This window comes from Rutidosis leptorrhynchoides, chromosome 1 (assembly GCF_046630445.1).
Source record: "Rutidosis leptorrhynchoides isolate AG116_Rl617_1_P2 chromosome 1, CSIRO_AGI_Rlap_v1, whole genome shotgun sequence".
In the NCBI taxonomy this organism is placed as follows: domain Eukaryota; kingdom Viridiplantae; phylum Streptophyta; class Magnoliopsida; order Asterales; family Asteraceae; genus Rutidosis; species Rutidosis leptorrhynchoides.
Window position 1 is genome coordinate 630,617,669 of NC_092333.1, and position 20,787 is coordinate 630,638,455.

The following is a 20,787-nucleotide window of genomic DNA, read 5'->3' on the forward strand; positions in this document are numbered from 1 at the left end:
TTTATATCGTGTACTTTGCGTTCCGCAACTTGTACTCTTGTCATTTTTAGACGTTCTTCATCAATAATTTGAACCACTTTAATTGTATCTTGTACATTTGAGCATTTTGGACCTTTCCGTCTTCAATTCTTCGTTTTCGCCTTTTGTCTTCGCACTTATTAAATATAAACGAATATTACTTGAATATGGAACAATTACAACTAAATAATTTACATATTGGGAGGATATTGCTACTAAATATATGTTCATTTGGAGCACTATCATACGCTAAATTTTCAAAGTGTGCATTTTGGTTGGAAGAAGTTCAATTCCTCGGTCACATAGTGAACAAAGAAGGTATTAAGGTGGATCCGGCAAAGATAGAAACTGTTGAAAAGTGGGAAACCCCGAAAACTTCGAAACACATACGCCAGTTTTTAGGACTAGCTGGTTATTACAGAAGGTTCATCCAAGACTTTTCCAGAATAGCAAAACCCTTGACTGCATTAACGCATAAAGGGAAGAAATTTGAATGGAAGGATGAACAAGAGAAAGCGTTTCAGTTATTGAAGAAAAAACTAACTACGGCACCTATATTGTCATTACCTGAAGGGAATGATGATTTTGTGATTTATTGTGACGCATCAAAGCAAGGTCTCGGTTGTGTATTAATGCAACGAACGAAGGTGATTGCTTATGCGTCTAGACAATTGAAGATTCACGAACAAAATTACACGACGCATGATTTGGAATTAGGCGCGGTTGTTTTTGCATTAAAGACTTGGAGGCACTACTTATATGGGGTCAAAAGTATTATATATACCGACCACAAAAGTCTTCAACACATATTTAATCAGAAACAACTGAATATGAGGCAGCGTAGGTAGATTGAATTGTTGAATGATTACGACTTTGAGATTCGTTACCACCCGGGGAAGGCAAATGTGGTAGCCGACGCCTTGAGCAGGAAGGACAGAGAACCCATTCGAGTAAAATCTATGAATATAATGATTCACAATAACCTTACTACTCAAATAAAGGAGGCGCAACAAGGAGTTTTAAAAGAGGGAAATTTAAAGGATGAAATACCCAAAGGATCGGAGAAGCATCTTAATATTCGGGAAGACGGAACCCGGTATAGGGCTGAAAGGATTTGGGTACCAAAATTTAGAGATATGAGAGAAATAGTACTTAGAGAAGCTCATAAAACCAGATACTCAATACATCCTGGAACGGAGAAGATGTACAAGGATCTCAAGAAACATTTTTGGTGGCCGGGTATGAAAGCCGATGTTGCTAAATACGTAGGAGAATGTTTGACGTGTTCTAAGGTGAAAGCTGAGCATCAGAAACCATCAGGTCTACTTCAACAACCCGAAATCCCGGAATGGAAATGGGAAAACATTACCATGGATTTCATCACTAAATTGCCAAGGGCTGCAAGTGGTTTTGATACTATTTGGGTAATAGTAGATCATCTCACCAAATCAGCACACTTCCTGCCAATAAGAGAAGATGACAAGATGGATAAGTTAGCACGACTGTATTTGAAGGAAGTCGTCTCCAGACATGGAATACCAATCTCTATTATCTCTGATAGGGATGGCAGATTTATTTCAAGATTCTGGCAGACATTACAGCAAGCATTAGGAACTCGTCTAGACATGAGTACTGCCTATCATCCACAAACTGATGGGCAGAGCGAAAGGACGATACAAACACTTGAAGACATGCTACGAGCATGTGTTATTGATTTCGAAAACAGTTGGGATCGACACCTATCGTTAGCAGAATTTTCCTACAACAACAGTTATCATTCTAGTATTGAGATGGCGCCGTTTGAGGCACTTTATGGTAGAAAGTGCAGGTCTCCAATTTGTTGGAATGAAGTGGGGGATAGACAGATTATGGGTCCGGAGATAATACAAGAAACTACCGAGAAAATCATCCAAATTCAAGAAAGATTGAAAACCGCCCAGAGTCGACAAAAGAGCTACGCGGACAGTAAAAGAAAAGATATAGAGTTTGAAATTGGAGAAATGGTCATGCTTAAGGTTTCACCTTGGAAAGGCGTTGTTCGATTTGTTAAACGGGGGAAACTAAATCCAAGGTACATTGGACCATTTAAGATTATAGATTGTGTCGGACCAGTAGCTTACCAACTGGAGCTACCTCAACAACTCGCGGCTGTACATAACACTTTCCACGTCTCAAATTTGAAGAAATGTTTTGCTAAAGAAGATCTCACTATTCCGTTAGATGAAATCCAAATCAATGAAAAACTTCAATTTATCGAAGAACCCGTCGAAATAATGGATCGTGAGGTTAAAAGACTTAAGCAAAACAAGATACCAATTGTTAAGGTTTGATGGAATGCTCGTAGAGGACCCGAGTTCACCTGGGAATGAGAAGATCAGATAAAGAAGAAATACCCGCACTTATTTCCAGAAGATACGTCAACACCTCCAACTGCTTAAAATTTCGGGACGAAATTTATTTAACGGGTAGGTACTGTAGTGACCCGAACTTTTCCATGTTTATATATATTAAATGAAATTGTTATTTACATGATTAAGTGTTTCCAACATGTTAAGCAATCAAACTTGTGAAGACTTGATTAATTGAAATAGGTTTCATATAGACAATTGACCACCCAAGTTGACAGGTGATTCACGAACGTTAAAACTTGTAAAAACTATATGATGACATATATATGGTTATATATATAGTTAACATGATTTTATTATAAGTATGTATCTCATTAGGTATTTTAACAATGAGTTATATACATAAAAATGAGACTATTAAATTAAGAAACTCGAAAACGATATATATAACGATTATCGTTATAACATCTTACTAGGTACATATGAATCAAATTAAGATATTGATACACTTGGTTAATTATGTTAAATGATAAGTAAATATATCATTAAGTGTATTAACAATGAACTACATATGTAAAAATAAGACTACTAACTTAATGATTTTGAAACGAGACATATATGTAACGATTATCGTTGTAACGACATTTAATGTATATAGATCATATTAAGAGATATTCGTACATCATAATATCATGATAATATAATAATTTAAAATCTCATTTGATATTATAAACATTGGGATAACAATATTTAACAAGATCGTTAACCTAAAGGTTTCAAAACAACATTTACATGTAACGACTAACGATGACTTAACGACTCAGTTAAAATGTATATACAAGTAGTGTTTTAATATGTATTCATACACTTTTGAAAAACTTCAAGACACTTATCAAAATACTTCTACTTAAAAAAAATGCTTACAATTACATCCTCGTTCAGTTTCATCAACAAATCTACTCGTATGCACCCGTATTCGTGCTCGTACAATACACAGCTTTTAGATGTATGTACTATTGGTATATACACTCCAATGATCAGCTCTTAGCAGCCCATGTGAGTCACCTAACACATGTGGGAACCATCATTTGGCAACTAGCATGAAATATCTCATAAAATTACAAAAATATGAGTAATCATTCATGACTTATTTACATGAAAACAAAATTACATATCCTTTATATCTAATCCATACACCAACGACCAAAAACACCTACAAACACTTTCATTCTTCAATTTTCTTCATCTAATTGATCTCTCTCAAGTTCTATCTTCAAGTTCTAAGTGTTCTTCATAAATTCCAAAAGTTCTAGTTTCATAAAATCAAGAATACTTCCAAGATTGCAAGTTTACTTCCAAGTTTTCTAAATCCATTCCAAGTAATCATCCAAGATCAAGAAACCTTTGTTACTTATAGTAGGTTATATTTCTAATACAAGGTAATAATCATATTCAAACTTTAATTCAATTTCTATAACTATAACAATCTTATTTCGAGTGGAAATCTTACTTGAAATTGTTTTCGTGTCATGATTCTGCTTCAAGAACTTTCAAGCCATCCAAGGATTCTTCGAAGCTAGATCCATTTTTCTCATTTCTAGTAGGTTTACCCAAGGAACTTGAGGTAGTAATGATGTTCATAACATCATTCGATTCATACATAAAAAGCTGTCTTATTCAACGTTATAAACTTGTAATCACTAGAACATAGTTTAGTTAATTCTAAACTTATTCGCAAATAAAGTTAATCCTTCTAACTAGACTTTTAAAATCAACTAAACACATGTTCTATATCTATATGATATGCTAACTTAATGATTTAAAACCCGGAAACACGATAAACACCATAAAAGTGGATATACGCCGTCGTAGTAAAACCGGGGGCTGTTTTGGTTGGGATAATTAAAAGCTAAGAAGAACTTTGATTTAAAAGCTATACTTCTGGAAAAATGATTTTTCTTATGAACATGAAACTATATCCAAAAATCATGGTTAAACTCAAAGTGAAAGTATGTTTTTCAAAATGGTCATCAAGATATCGTTCTTTCGACGGAAATGACTACCTCTTTCAAAAACGACTTGTAAATGGTATTTCTGACTATAAACTTATACTTTTCTATTTAGATTCATAAAGTTAAGTTCAATACGAAACCGTGGCCACTGGAATCACTCAAAACGGATTAGAAACGAAGAAATGGCGAGTAAAACAAGATTGATAAAAACTACTCATTTTACCTACGTGAAAGTTAGTAATAAATCTATTCCAACCATAACCTAATCAACTTATATTGTATATTATGTAATCTTGAGATATCATAGACACGTATACAATGTTTCGACCTATCATGTCGACCCATCTATATATATATTACGGAACAACCATAGACACTCTATATGTGAATGTTGGAGTTAGCTATACAGGGTTGAGGTTGATTCCAAAATATATATATAGTTTGAGTTGTGATCAATACTGAGATACGTATACACTGGGTCGTGGATTGATTCAAGATAATATTTATCGATTTATTTCTGTACATCTAACTGTGGACAACTAGTTGTAGGTTAATAACGAGGACAGCTGACTTAATAAACTTAAAACATCAATATGTATTAAAAGTATTGTAAAAATATTTTGAACATACTTTGATATATATGTATATATTGTTATAGGTTCGTGAATCAAACAGTGGCCAAGTCTTACTTCCCGACGAAGTAAAAATTTGTGAAAGTGAGTTATAGTCCCACTTTTAAAATCTAATATTTTTGGTATGAGAATACATGCAGGTTTTATAAATGATTTACAAAATAGACACAAGTACGTGAAACTACATTCTATGGTTGAATTATCGAAATCGAATATGCCCCTTTTTATTAAGTCTGGTAATCTAAGAATTAGGGAACAGACACCCTAATTGACGCGAATCCTAAAGATAGATCTATTGGGCCTAACAAACCTCATCCAAAGTACCAGATGCTTTAGTACTTCGAAATTTATATCATATCCGAAGGGTGTTCCGGAATGATGGGGATATTCTTATATATATGCATCTTGTTAATGTCGGTTACCAGGTGTTCACCATATGAATGATTTTTATCTCTATGTATGGGATGTGTATTGAAATATGAAATCTTGTGGTCTATTGTTACGATTTGATATATATAGGTTAAACCTATAACTCACCAATATTTTTGTTGACGTTTAAAGCATGTTTATTCTCAGGTGAATACTAAGAGCTTCCGTTGTTGTATACTAAAGTAAGGACAAGATTTGGAGTCCATGTTTGTATGATATTGTGTAAAAACTGCATTCAAGAAACTGATTTCGATGTAACATATTTGTATTGTAAACCATTATGTAATGGTCGTGTGTAAACAGGATATTTTAGATTATCATTATTTGATAATCTACATAAAGCTTTTTAAACCTTTATTTATGAAATAAGGTTATGGTTTGTTTTAAAAATGAATGCAGTCTTTGAAAAAAACGTCTCATATAGAGGTCAAAACCTCGCAACGAAATCAATTAATATGGAACGTTTTTAATCAATAAGAACGGGACATTTTAACACGCACGAGTGATTAAGGTGAGACGCGCGGTTGATGATGGATCGTGTGATCAACCGTATGGTTGATCACGAGAGTATAAATAGGGGGCAACGAGCACAGAAGCTCACACTTGTGCACCCTGTGACGACCCGGGAATTTCTGACTAAATTTAAACTTAATCTTTATATGATTTCGACACGATAAGCAAAGTCTGTAATGTGAGTATCAGAATTTTTGAATTGTTTACATGGATAACATTTACCCTTCGACTATGTCCGATGATTCACGAACGATTGTGTGTAAATAATATATATATATATATATATATATATATATATATATATATATATATATATATATATATATATATATATATATATATATAAAATAAGTATTACATAATTAATAATATGCAAGGTTAGTATATTAAATGTAATTACAAGTTAAGAATTAGTTGTATTAGTAATATTATTGTTATTTTCGATACTAATATTAATATTAGTATTACTAGTATTATTATTATCATTAATGTTATTATTAATATTAATATTATTATTATAAACATTATGATTAATAAATATCATCATTCTTGTTATTTATAATACTATTATTATTTGTATTAATAATATTAAAAGAATTATTATTATTAATATATATATTTATATTTATTAATTATTAATATTAATATTAATGATATATAAAAAAAGGATAGTACACAGACAGTTTCCAAAATCAGTTGCAGATCACTCTTAACTTTTATCAATTTTTGTTTCTTGTCTACAATTTGTTATCTGTCAATTTCAAGGTACATTACAGAATAAAATTTATTCCTTATATAGATATATGCATTTGAGAAAGATAGAAAACCAAAAATAAGCTCGACACTCTGTACATTCATCTTTTTCACCATATTTTGATTTCGAATGAATTTCCAAACTTTAATAATGCAGTCTTGTTAGGAATCGTCTATCTAAACTATCTGTAAGTTTTCAATCTTCAATTCTTTCTATCAATTTCTAATTTGAGAGTCAAAGTTTTGGTTTTCAAAGTCAACTAAGTGTTCTTGAATCAAATTTGAGTTTGTTTTGATATCTCCAGTTAATTTGATGATCCATAAAGATTATAGGAATGATTTGCAACACAATTCATGTTGTAATCATAACCTATAACACTCTTAATCTAAAAATTAATTTTTGAGTTCTTGAGTTCTTCACAGTAATATACACTAACGTAAATTCGAAACAAATTTCAAAAACTAAAAATGCAGAGTTGTTAGGAATCATTTACTTAAACTTCCTGCAAAATCTCAAGTTCCAATTCTTAATAACGAATTCGAATTTGCGAGTCAAAGTTAAATTGTCAAAAGCCAACTGTTTTGTTCTTGGAGAAATTAGAGCTTGTTTTGATGTTTTAAGTTCAATTGATGATTTTGATAGATTTTAGGAATGATTTGAAACATGTTTCATGTTGTAAAGATTGTTCAAAACGAACTCAAAATTGAACTCAAAATTGCAAGCAGTAGGATTTTTTTGTTTTTTTTTCTCATTTTTTTTTATCATGAACACATTTTTTTTTGTTTCATGTTGTTTACAAGTCATAAATGAAAACCCGTTCGATTGTTATTGAGTTTTTGCCCCCATTTGATTTTAAACTTGGTGAAGAAGATGATGAACTAAGATGAAAGAAATACTAGATATATATGTTTGGGTTGCCTTATAAGTCAGAAAAACATGGATGGCAGAATGGTTAAGGGTGTTTGCGGGTGAGCGAGAGGTCTCGAGTTCGAGCCCTGTTTGGGGCAGTTTTTTTTTAGAAAAGCTCTTTGAAGGTAGTTCTCATTTCTAAAATTAATATTATTATTATTATTGTTATTGTTAGTAGTAATATAATTATTACTATTATTATTACTAAAATAAGAATTTATGATCATTTAATAGTATTGTTATTATGATTGTTATTATTAGTATTATAAATATAAATATTATTATCACCATATAAGTATGATAATCATTATTATCATTATTATTACTAGTATCATACTATTAGTATTATTATTATTACCCTTAGTCAGGTATTTCTACAATTATTAATTTTGCAAAACAAAAGATATATATGTAAATATATTATTACATAAAATATACTAATATTACATAAAAATTATGTTTCAACTAATATTATTGATATAACATTAATTAAATATCAAATAAGTATCATAATATATTATAAGAATAATTAATACATAACAAATATATAAACTTAATTGATTTATACTATAATGTGTTAATACTTGATATAGGTTCATGAATCCGAGGCCAACCCTGCATTGTTCAATGTCGTCATATGTATTTTTACTACAAAATACATTATAGTGAGTTTCATTAATCCCTTTTTAAATGCTTTTGCAATATATATTTTTTTGGGACTGAGAATACTGCGCTGCTTTTATAAATGCTTTACGAAATAGACACAAGTAATCGAAACTACATTCTATGGTTGTATTATCTAATCGAATATGCCCTTTTTATTAAGTCTGGTAATCTAAGAATTAGGGAACAGACACCCTAATTGACGCGAACTCTAAAGATAGATCTATCGGGCCCAACAAGCCCCATCCAAAGTACCGGATGCTTTAGTACTTCGAAATTTATATCATGTCCGAAGGAGGATCCCGGAATGATGGGGATATTCTTATATACATATTGTGAATGTCGGTTACCAGGTGTTCAATCCATATGAATGATATTTTTGTCTCTATGCATGGGATGTATGATTTTGAGAAATGGAAGTATGAAATCTTGTGGTCTATTAAAATTATGAAATGATTATTTATGTTAAACTAATGAACTCACCAACCTTTTGGTTGACACTTTAAAGCATGTTTATTCTCGGGTATGAAAGAAATCCTCCGCTGTGCACTTGCTCATTTTAGAGACATTACTTGGAGTCATTCATGACATATTTCAAAAGACGTTGCATTCGAGTCGTTGAGTTCATCAAGATTATTATTAAGTCAATTATAGTTAGATATATTATAAAATGGTATGCATGCCGTCAACTTTCGATGTAATGAAATATTGTCTTTTCAAAAACGAATGCAATGTTTGTAAAATGTATCATATAGAGGTCTAGTACCTTGTAATGTAACCAAATGTAATGTATTCGTCCTTGTGGATTAGGACGGGTCGTTAGACACCCAACCTATTTTTCTCTCAAAAATTTGATCTTCACCAAATTAAATTTCCACCGCAGTGTTTTCTTAACATTTTTAGCCGACCACAGCGCCACCATATAGGTATGATTTCATCGAGTTTAAGTATATTAATTTGTTGCTTGAATGCATCGAAACCCTAAGGGTTCTTAACTCAAAATTTGTGTAATTGAAGTGTGTTTTGATGAGTATTTGTTATTGTTTTGAGTTAAACGGAACCTACACTTGCTATTGTGATGTAAATCGGTCCCTAAAACGATCAAACATGTAATCCTGATAATTTAAAAGTGCATTTAATATGTGTTTCATCAGACATGCACGAGTGACATCACTCGCACGCGTGAGACATGACTTGCACGAGTCAGTACACGGTTGATGATCAACCGTGTGAATCTTTGAGCTCACTTGTTAAATTTGTTTTGGCTGCTCACTCGTTTGATAGAGCTGACATGTGTGATTACACGCACGAGTCTCCACACGGTTGACACACTCGCTTATGAATAGTACCTCAACCATGCACCTTGTCTGAAACCATATTACTGCTCAAACGTGTCAACAGTGACACGAGTGACTATATCCCTCACACGGTTGATCACTCAGCCGCACGTGTGACATTATCACTCGCACGGTTTACCATGTTAACATGTTTATGACACTTTGATGCGAATGCATTGATATTTTATGATATGTGGGTTGTATTTCTAACATTTCTGTTAATGTTTCAGTTTGTTAAGATATCATCAATGGCTGATCAACAAGTCAATGTTCCAATTGTTAACGTAGAAGGACAGGGGGAGAAACCAGCTAATCCTCAAGTGAATCCGGTTAACCCACCTACTCAGCAAGAGATTCCTCTAGAGAAGGGTGAACTGAACAATCAAGTCGCTCTCTATGACACTACTTTAGAGAGAGGTGATCATTTTACAGAAATTATAGCTTCCTTCAGAGATCAAGGATACACACTGCTATTTCTACTCCATGCACGCCATATTACAGCCATCAGAGGGAATTCTCGAGAAATGCTGTACTTGATGTATCAGAAGATGATGCTAAGATTGTTAGTAAGGTTCAAGAGCATGAGATCATTGTTTCTAAGACAGTGATAAGAAGGATTTTGGGTTTTCATGACGAGAACTACACTCACATGATGATCAGTCGAGAAAGAATTCATGGTTGCTTCAAGAGATGTGCTTATTCTGTGTATATTGCTGGCAAATCTGAACTGATGAAGACGCTTCTGCCTCCACAGTTTAGATATCTTGCTCATGTGATTATGCACTACTTGAATGGACGCAAATCTGGTTTTGATAAGGTGAATGAAAAAGTGCAGAGTATGTTTGTGGCACTTGTCCTAAAGGCTCTATACTATTTCTCGGGATTTGTCTTACACTACTTCAAAGAAAATCTTTTCAGTTATACTCAGAGATATCTCATTTATGCCCGTTTTCTTCAATTGATCATTAATGACGTTGAAACCTGATCTACCTAAGCTTGAAGAGGATATTATTCACCTTAAGCCAATGAATCCAATAACTTTCCAAAGAATGGAGGAGACAAGAAATGAGGGTTTGAAACCTGACTTTAGCAGAAAGCTTATTTGTCATCTTGCCAAGGAGAATTATCGATGTTCAGCAGGTAATGCTTGGAGGAATGAGGATTCAGACTCTGACTACGAAGTTTCTGATAAGGAAGGTGAGGGTGATAATCAACGAGCTATTGGTGAAGTTCAAGGAAGAGGTAATGTTTATGATGAGATTATCAAAGGTGATGATGTAGCGACAAAGGATGATGTCAGCTTGATTCAGAGGAAAAGGAAAGGGAAGGAAGCGATGACTTCAGAACAGCCCAAGAAGAAGGAGAAAAGAACGAAACATCACTTTGATTCATCTCAAAAGTCATCACAGGGAGGTTCAAAAGAACAAGCTCAGAGACAATCATCCGGTTTCATGAAGGATGCGAGAGCAGCTGTTACCTCACCAAAACCTGCCACCACAACAACTCAGGTCACACCAGTTGAATTTAAGACACAGCAAAATCTACTGATGTCTTTGATAACAAAATTAACCAATCTAGAAAATCAAGCCATTGAGGACAAGAAGATCAGTGAAGCTTAGATTGAATCATTGGTAGAAGAAAACAAGAGGTTATCTGATAGATTGGACCGTTAGAAGGAAAGGACGGAGAAGTTGAAGAAGAAGGTGTTGGTAATTAAGAGTGAGAATAAGGAGAAATTGAAGGATTTGAACAATAAGATCGAATCGATTACATCTGGTAAAACAAAGTTGATTAAGGAGAGAGTAGAAGAATTTTCTTCTGATTTGGGAAATGATGATGAGAAAGACGATGAAGAAGATGCTGAAACTGGAGGACCCTCTTTTGAGATACAGTTAGTGATACCTATTCGAAGCTTTAATGAATATGGCGAGGTCTTTACTGCTGAATATTATATGAATTATTCAAATGTTTTTAATGATGCAGAAAAGGGGGACGTTCCACCAAGTGATTTTTCGACGGAACAACTTGCTGCTCTGGCATACGCTAGCGAAAATGATACAGAGGATGCAGAGACAGTTGAAGCTGAGAACCAGGCTCCACAAGAAGAGTCATTTGCCAGTATCCCTCCCGAATCAATCTAAAATAATCAACTTGAGTGATTTCGATAATTTGTTTGCTGATGAGAAGAGTGAGGATTTTGTTGGTAAGGATAGTGTAAAAGAGGATGTGATTGTTGAATCTGAGGACGAATTGGTAACAGAATCTGATGATGAAGAAGAAGAAGTTGAGATTGTTATGCCTTCGCTTGAGCCATACTCAAATTCGCCACTCAACACATTAAGTAACTTTTTCAACTTAAGTAGTGATGTGAAAAGAAAGAAGTTAGATGATTTAGAACAGGCGAGGAAGGTATACAAAGAACAAGTGAAAGAAGTGGATGTTTTAATTGAAAAGAACAAGAAAATCCGACATGAGAAACTGCTCGTTGAGAAAGAAAGAAAAGAGATTGAGTTGAAGAAGAAGAAACTCCGAGCCGAGCAAGCTAAAGCCGAGGCATGGAATGAGATTAATGAATGATTCAAACGTGATATGGTTAAAGTTAACAGAAACGTTGAAGAATACGAGATCCGTCAGAGTTGGTGGAAACAGAACGTCGTTAACCCTGATCAGTTGAATAAGCCAGAACTCGAGCCGAAGTTTGCTAGTTTCTACGAAAGGGGAAAGAGAACCAATAAGTATTCCAAGGGTAAAATTTTAAGCTGGGGTTACTTCAAGGAGATCAATTGTTTCGCGATCAAGAGGGAAGGATGAGTTGATTATATGGCACGTCCTAGTCACTTCAAAACTCTACCGTACTTCGAGATCATGCAACTTGCTAAGATAAAGATGTTGAACGCTGAAGATTGTGACCTTTCCAGGTGGTTTCAGAGAAAACTCAGATATGTGTATTAGACAGGGAAATGGGATATCTTTAAGTCAACAGCCGCCAGGTTTTCCATGCACCCAACAAAGAGAAATTCTAAAGGTGGACCTGTACGCGTTGTTAACTTCCGTCCAGCCAAGTACATGAAACAATCTCCATTGATGCCCTTACCCAAGGATATATGCAAAAACTTCAGATGGTGGTTCTATGATGAGTTGTCGGAAGAAGCAGTGATTTTGACTGCAATTGAGAAGGAAGATGGAAGCATACAGTTTGACAATGTGAGGATTCTAGATCCTATGTGGCTGAGGAACTTATCAAGATTTGATGTGAAGACTCTTCACCGCCATCACATTACGTTCAGAGATGATCGAAAGGAGGAAGCTATGAGATATCAACGAGTGATGCTCAAAGCTCAAACCAAGTTCAAGCCAGCTGATCTATGTCGGATACTGTATTGCTAGTTTGTATTTTGTTTTGATGATGTATTTAGGCGAGAGAGAGAATCTGGATATGTATTTGATGTTAAACTGATGTTACTTTTGGACTTATATGTATTTCACGGACGTTTACTTTATTGTAATAGATGTTCTAGGTCCTAGGGGGAGTTGTTGATGTAGTTTCTGTAAGTCCCTAGACATCTAACCTACGTTTGTGATTAGTACTTCAGTTTATGGGCTACCATGATTGCTCGTTATTATCCTATATGTGTTTATATGTGGTTACAGGTACTGCAGGAACACGAAAAGGATAAGTTGACATTGCTAGACTCTGTCACACGTACGAGTGAAGTCTCACTCATACGGGTGACAAGTTCATACACACGGTTGAGCTGAGCTGAGTCATAAATCTAATCTGACTAAACATACACGAGTGAGTGATCACCCGTACGCAGTGTTGTAAATCTCCCGAGATCTCCCCGAGATCTCCCCCGAGATCTCGTTTTGGAAGGCAGTCGAGACGAGATGTCCATCTCCCGAGATTTCTCAGTCAACGGGGTCAAACTTGGTCAAAGGCACGATTTCTCGAATTTTCCCGCTCATTTCCCGAATTTTCTCGTAAAATAGCGTAATTTCTCGATTTATTCGCTCATTTTCTGGATTTTCTTGTTGAATCTCATAAAAATGTATATAAATATACATATATTTATTCATATATCTTACTTTTATAATTAAAAAACTAAAAAGTCAACGTAAGTCAACGTCCGAGATCTCCCCGAGAACTTTCCGAGATGCCGAGATCTCCTCAAAAATGTTCAAACGAGATCTCCCCGAGATCCGAGTTCTCCAACCTTGCCCGTACGGCTAAGGCTGATCACTCGTACGAGTGATAGCTGGAACGCGCAGTTGATGCATCAGCAGGGGTATATAATGTGTTATGTTCTTCATTTTAGGTTAAGCCTCTCTCACACACACACCACTCAGATCTAGAAACCCTAATCCGTTTCTCTCTCAACCCAAATCACTCCAGTAGTGAATAATAGCTCTAGGCATTAATCTAATCACACAATCCTTGTTGTGGTTTGACTAATTTAATCCCAAAAAGCTCCTAATATTCACTAGTTATGGTTTGATTCACTAATTCCGCCTTTGTGTGAATTAAACCTGTTGATTTCGAAGTTCCTAGTCATGTTTCATCAATTATTATATAAAATTATTTTTTTTTAATAAAATTGTAACCCGCGAGTTTAATTTTAGAAAAGTTGTTAGTCATTTCAACAAAATAATGGTACTCGGGGGAGTCGTCATGTATAATTAATATCATAATGGTTATATTTGCGTGTTCATAAATATCTTAAGGACTTAAACTGTAAATTCAAATCACTTCCATATTTATTGCTAAAATAAAATGCTCCGTTGGTAGTGCATCGAAGCTACATTTCGAATACAATTTATTGCGTTTTATTCGTAAAATTATTTCAAGTTGAACGATGATAGAGGTGAAACATAACTCGCGTTGAACAGAAAGATAAATCCGCTATAAAATTTTAGTGGATTTTGAAAAGAAAGAAAATTATAATAGCATAATATTTACGTGTAATTAGATTCTATTTTATTAGACTTTCCAGAATAAAATAGCACTCCGTGCTTATTATTAAGTATATACTTTAGATTTTATATTTTATTTTATATAATAATAATAATATATGTAATATATATATATATATATATATATATATATATATATATATATATATATATATATATATATATATAAACATCCTTAAATAACTTTCAACCATAATTCACAAAAAGTTTTTGATTTATATGTATGTATGTATGTATGTATGTGTGTGTATATATATATATATATATATATATATATATATATATATATATATATATATATATATGCCCATATATATATATATATATATATATATGGGCATGATCAATGGGGAAGTAACCAATTGGGGGGAAGCAAATTTTTTTTTTTCGTTTTTTTGGGAATTTTTTTTCCCGGCATCAAGATCAAACAAAAATATGAACATTTAGAAAAGACACTTCGTGATGAATGTTATTATTTAGGCGGGAAAACGATCGAAAAAATAACACTCAAGATAATATTATTTGTGAAGAATGTGAACGTTTATTTTTCATGTTTTGTGAAGTAAAATTTAGCCCGATTTAGAGTTTAGGGTTTAGGGTTTGGTGTTTTGGATTTATGGAATAAACCCAAAACACCAAACCCTAAACCCTAAAGTCTAAACCGTTCGTGTTAAAAACTCAATCTAAATTCTAAATCTAAACCCTAAACCCTAAATTTCTAAACCCTAATATCTAAACCCTATAAACCCTAATATCTAAAACGCCAACATACGCTCGAAAAACATGATAATTGTTATATATTACTTCTCGAGCGTTTTCCCGCCAAAATAAAAAACACTTATCACAAAGTGTCTTTATTAAATGTTCATATTTTCATCCAATCTATAATGTTCGTGAACAAAGTCTTTTCAAAAAACGAAAAAAAAAGATTTTTTTGCTTCCCCCCGCTTTCCCCCGATTGATTACTTCCCCTTGATCCTACCACTATATATATATATATATATATATATATATATATATATATATATATATATATATATATATATATATATATATATATATATATATATATACACACACACACGCACGAAAATTATTATTCACTCCATTTAATAGTTGTGAATTGATTTTTTTTTTACTTGATGAAGCTATACCAAATGAAAACACATATAAATTTTCTTTTTTCTGTTATATAATTTTATCGTTTATTATATAACACGAAAATGATATTTAAAGTTAAAGTTAAGAAAAAAGTACTTGAAACTATTAAATTGAGACCGAAAGACTATGTATTAAGTTTTGATTCTCTAAAATTTAAAAGCCTAATAAAAATGTGAATCATAAAATATCATGACGGAGTTCGATTGCTTCTTCCAAATCAAAACTATGGAGTATCAAATTTATAAAAACTGCAGCCCATGGGATTGAACTAGAGAGTCACTACAGACAAAGCAAATTCCTTGATCATGACTCATATGTTGGTGTAGTCGATTTTTTAAATATTTTATTTTAAGTTTAATACTCGTAGTATTTGTTTTAATTAAATAGCTTGTTAGTTGCATTTGAATTGGTATGATTTGTTCACTAGTCTCATGGAATTAATTGTTAAGAAGTGGTATGTGTGGGATAGTGGTATCTGATTTCTTATTATTATTTTTTTAATTTTTTTTTTTGGCAAAAAACAAAAATATATTAAATTAATCAAACCTAGCCATCAAAATAATAGCTTGGCCCAATACAAAACAAGCACTCTTTTAGTCCATTATAACATTGGATTGGAGGCTAAATTGAAAGAACAAGTGAGTGAGAAAAATAAAAATTGGAAACAACAACAAAACTTGAACTTGAACCGTAATGGGATTAACTTACACGTGACGAATCTTCGCTCAAAGTAGAGCCCATGGGTTTGAGTCCCCAATGTAGAATTTGTGAGGAAAACATATCTTTGCGTTCGTTGTCAATACGAAAGACTTAATTATGACTATCTTCACGATTGTGGATCAACTTGAAAACTTGCCATGAAATAAAGCTTTGTTTCTAACGAGCCAAATAAACCAAATTGTTGCACACGTGGGACATTTGTAAGGTTATTTAAAGTCAAGTTATTTTATTAATAAAGTATGGCAGTAGAGTTTTTTTAGTACCTTTTCTTTACTATCCATCGCCATTTTCATTGTTCATCATGTGGTTCATTTCTTTATGATGTATTTATGAATTATTTGGACCTGTGTTCCAACAATTGGTATCAAGAGCTTAGGTACATGTTTAACTAGGGTCTTGTCGTGAGAAGAAACTATACCGGGGACAAGAAATCGTGAGAACCAGGTTGGTTTAATCACTTCTTGGGTGGTGTGAAGAGTTTCTTGGAACAGTGATCAGGAAAGTTGAAGTCGTCAAGGTTGTTGATTGGAGCCGTCAAATTTTGTTCGTGAAGAGAGACTAACTGGTGGAGGTACAAGAAAACGGTATAGCGTGTTCGGCTTATTTTCTTGAACGGTGTAAAAGACTCTTGGAACAAGTTTGTCAAAAGCAGCGTATAAAAAAAAAGGAACCGAGAAACTGGATGGCATCCAGGTGGTTGAATGAAGACACACGGTTGTATGCAAGGTGGCTATGGATGTTCAAACCGAGATGACTATGAACGTGACCAAGGAAGAGGTCGGGTGTTCGGGTAGAGTCGAGATGGTGTTGAACAGTTCAAACCGAGATGACTGTGGACGTGACCGGGGATGAGGTCGGGAGTCCGTTGAGTCGAAATGGTGTTGAACATGTCCAGGAGAGCTGCGTTATATGGTACAAGTGTGGTGAACGAGTAACATATGTATAAACCGATTAAGAGGGTGAATGTTGGTGTATCAGTTTAATAAATATTTTATGCTAAGTTTAATACTCGTAGTATTTTTTTTAATTAAATAGCTTGTTAGTTGCATTTGAATTGGTATGATTTGTTCACTAGTCTCATGGAATTAATTGTTGAGAAGTGGTATGTGTGGGATAGTGGTCACTGATTTTTATGTAGTGGAAATGGATAGTTATTTAGTGCTAATTTGTTGCACACGTGGGACATTTGTAAGGCTATTTAAAGTCAAGTTATTTTATTAATAAAGTATGGCAGTAGAGTTTTTTTTTAGTTCCTTTTCTTTAATGTCCATCGCCATTTTCATTGTTCATCATGTGGTTCATTTCTTTATGATATATTTATGAATTATTTGGGCCTGTGTTCCAACATCGTATAATAATTCAATTATTCTTATTCTTAATTCTTTTTAGTAACGTGCGTATTTTGGTGAGTAAATCTGTACATCTGTGGACATTGGGTATTGTGGTCATCTACCACATGTTACCGCTTACCACTCCAATTGACCGTCCCTTTCCTATAATCTCCAGCAATCCAACTACCCACTCTTTATTATCCTTCGATGCTCCTCTCCTGCATCCATCTTCTACGTAAATGCGACAACTGATTTCTGACTTGCGCCTGGCTTTAATCAGTCGAAGATGAACGGGGATTTAGGGTTTTGCCCCTTGTCAACGGATTTTTGGAAAGAGGAATTACGGTTATAGTTGTTTGCCTCAGTCTGTTCCTCTTTGTTGATATTATTGGTGGAGTTGGTGTTTATAAGTGTGACCCAGAAGAATTACACAGTATGCATGCGTATTTTACAATTATAGTTACAATCTTTTCCCCTGTTTACTGTTGGAACAATTATGACTTGGTATTAGACTTGACCGAATATGCAGGAGGAGAAAACTATTCTTGATGCCCATGGGCTATGGGAATCAATTGAACCACAAGCCGGAGTGGCTTTGGATGAGAAGAAGAGCAAGTCAGCGAGAACCTTCATATTTCATTCAATTCTAGAAGATGTCCTGTTGCTAGTATCAAAGAACAAAACTGTAAAGGAAGTGTGGGAGTCGTTGAAGACACGTTACCTAGGTGCCGAACGTGTGCAAAAGGCAAGGTTGCACACTCTCAAGAGTGAATTCGAAAGTTTAAGGATGAAGGAAGGGGAGTCTATTGACGAATTTTTAGGGAAATTAAGCGGGTTGATCTCCAAGTACAACAGTCTCGGGGCTACATTGGAAGACAACCAACTTGTAAGGAAGTTACTGGGTTCGGTTCCAGATAAGTACCTACAACTGGCTACCTCAATGGAACAATATTCAGACATCGACAAGATGCCATTTGAAGAAGCCTTTGGTAAGTTAAAAGCCTATGAGGATCGCTTAAAATTTCGGAGTGGTAATAGCAGTACAGAAAGCAGCTTGCTGTTAACCAAGATAGACACTTCAAACCAAAAGAATTTAAAGGTAAATACGAATTTAGGAGGTAGAGGCTGTGGGTCCACAAGCTATGATCGAGGTGGTCGTGGACGTGGTAGAGGCCGAGGTAGAAGTGGTCGTGGAGGTTACAATAGTCAACGTGATGGAGGCAACAATTATCAGAAACCGAAGGATAAGAAACACATAAAGTGTTTTAATTTTGAGAACTATGGGCATTATGCGTCCGAATGCAAGACTCACAAGGAAAAGAACGATGAAGCAAATCTGACTACAACTCATGATGATGAACATGCTTTGCTGCTGAGCATATGCGGAGACGAAATTCAGCCCATGGTTCTCTTGAACGAAGAAAAGGTGTTTCCTAGTAAGTATGAAACTGGAAGTGGATTAGTTGAAAGTATGTGGTATCTTGACAACGGGGTAAGTAAGACCTTATTTAATGGTGATGGGCGTGATAGGGGGTGATGGGGGTTTTTGTGGGGTATAGTGCTGAGTTGGCAAATGTGATGGGGTGATGGCGTGATAGAGTTTGTAGTGGTGGGCGTGATGGTTATGTGATGGAGTTAATTTTAATTTTAGTTTTTCTTTTTTATATTATTATTATTATTATTATTATTATTATTATTATTATTATTATTATTATTATTACAAAAATAAATCACTAATTTTTTTTAACGTCACTTTTATTAAAACAACATCACGGTTACAATTTTTTGAAACTACAGATTAAAAACGATAACAACAAAAGCTACCCAACGATAATAAACAACGATAATACAACAAAACATTTAGAAATCATTGAAATCAGGAGAATCGGACGAATAGAATTTGCCATCCGTGTCGTACTGTGGTCCGGAGGGCACGTATTCCTCTTCATCAGACACAATATTTTCGCTCTCATCCCGGAACTCGATATACAACTTGATGATTTCGTTGCTGGTCACTGCTCGACTCACAAGCATGGTCCAATCTTCTTCATCTTTAAGAAGACTGGCTGGAACATTAGGTTCCTTGAAGAACCACACTTGTGAGAATGTAAGAGGTATGTCCTCTTTGAGAAAATCAAGTAGTTCAGACAACGGGTAATTTCGGACATTCAGGCAATAATCCCTCTGTTCAGAATCAACGATGAAGTAATTCTTGACCTCGCGGTCAAATTCCCTACCATAGTTAACTTGAAGCATAACATTCATCTGAGACATTTTGCACCCGCAGCACCGAAGAATGCATGCCAAATCCACTTATCATATGAAGCAACAGCATCAAGAACAATGGTTGGGTGTTTTTGATGACCACTCGTATATTGCCCTTTCCAAGCAACTGGACAATTCCTCCACTGCCAATGCATGTAGTCGATGCTTCCAAGCATTCCCTTAAAACCATGCTTTTCTTCATGAGCGCTATACAGACGAGCTATATCGCTACTCGTTGGTTTCCTTAAATATTCATCAACATAAAGTTCCAGAACACACTTACAAAACATATTTAGACATATTATTGATGTGGCTTCAGACATTTGTAAATATTCATCAAACAGGTCTGCTGCTGTACCATACGCCTATTGACGCAACTCAGATGTAATCTTTTGCTCAGTAGTAAAACCTAGTCTACCAAGCGCATCTCTTTTTTGTTTAAAATACTCGAAATGACTAGGTAAATGTTCTACATCATAACGAAGTATGTCATTTTGGATGCGTAAAAATAAATCTCTACTCATTCTAAAACATCTTCTAAACCAACGATCAGGATAAGTTGGATGCTCTGGAAAATAATGTTTGTGTAAATTTTTACCTGCTTCTTCACGATCTCTACGTAGGTAAACTTGACGCTTTCGAACTCGGTATTCGTTGGCAGCTTCTTCAGCATCCAATTCTGCGGCCATTTCTCGTAAAAAAATCCAAATCCTCTTCATCGTCT

The 20,787-nt window shown here is 34.2% G+C and overlaps 1 protein-coding gene across 1 annotated transcript; it reads left to right on the plus strand.

The window, feature by feature from the left end:
- Nucleotides 1–18,321: 18,321 nt before the first annotated feature.
- On the plus strand, nt 18,322–19,335 carry LOC139848894 (uncharacterized). Its single transcript, XM_071838578.1, has one exon. The coding sequence runs from the start codon at nt 18,322–18,324 to the stop codon at nt 19,333–19,335; it is 1,014 nt and encodes a 337-aa protein (XP_071694679.1).
- Nucleotides 19,336–20,787: the final 1,452 nt, after the last annotated feature.

Excerpts from the sequence above, each read along its gene's own strand:
- LOC139848894 (XM_071838578.1), top strand. The coding sequence starts at position 18,322 with ATGCAGGAGGAGAAAACTATTCTTGATGCCCATGGGCTATGGGAATCA.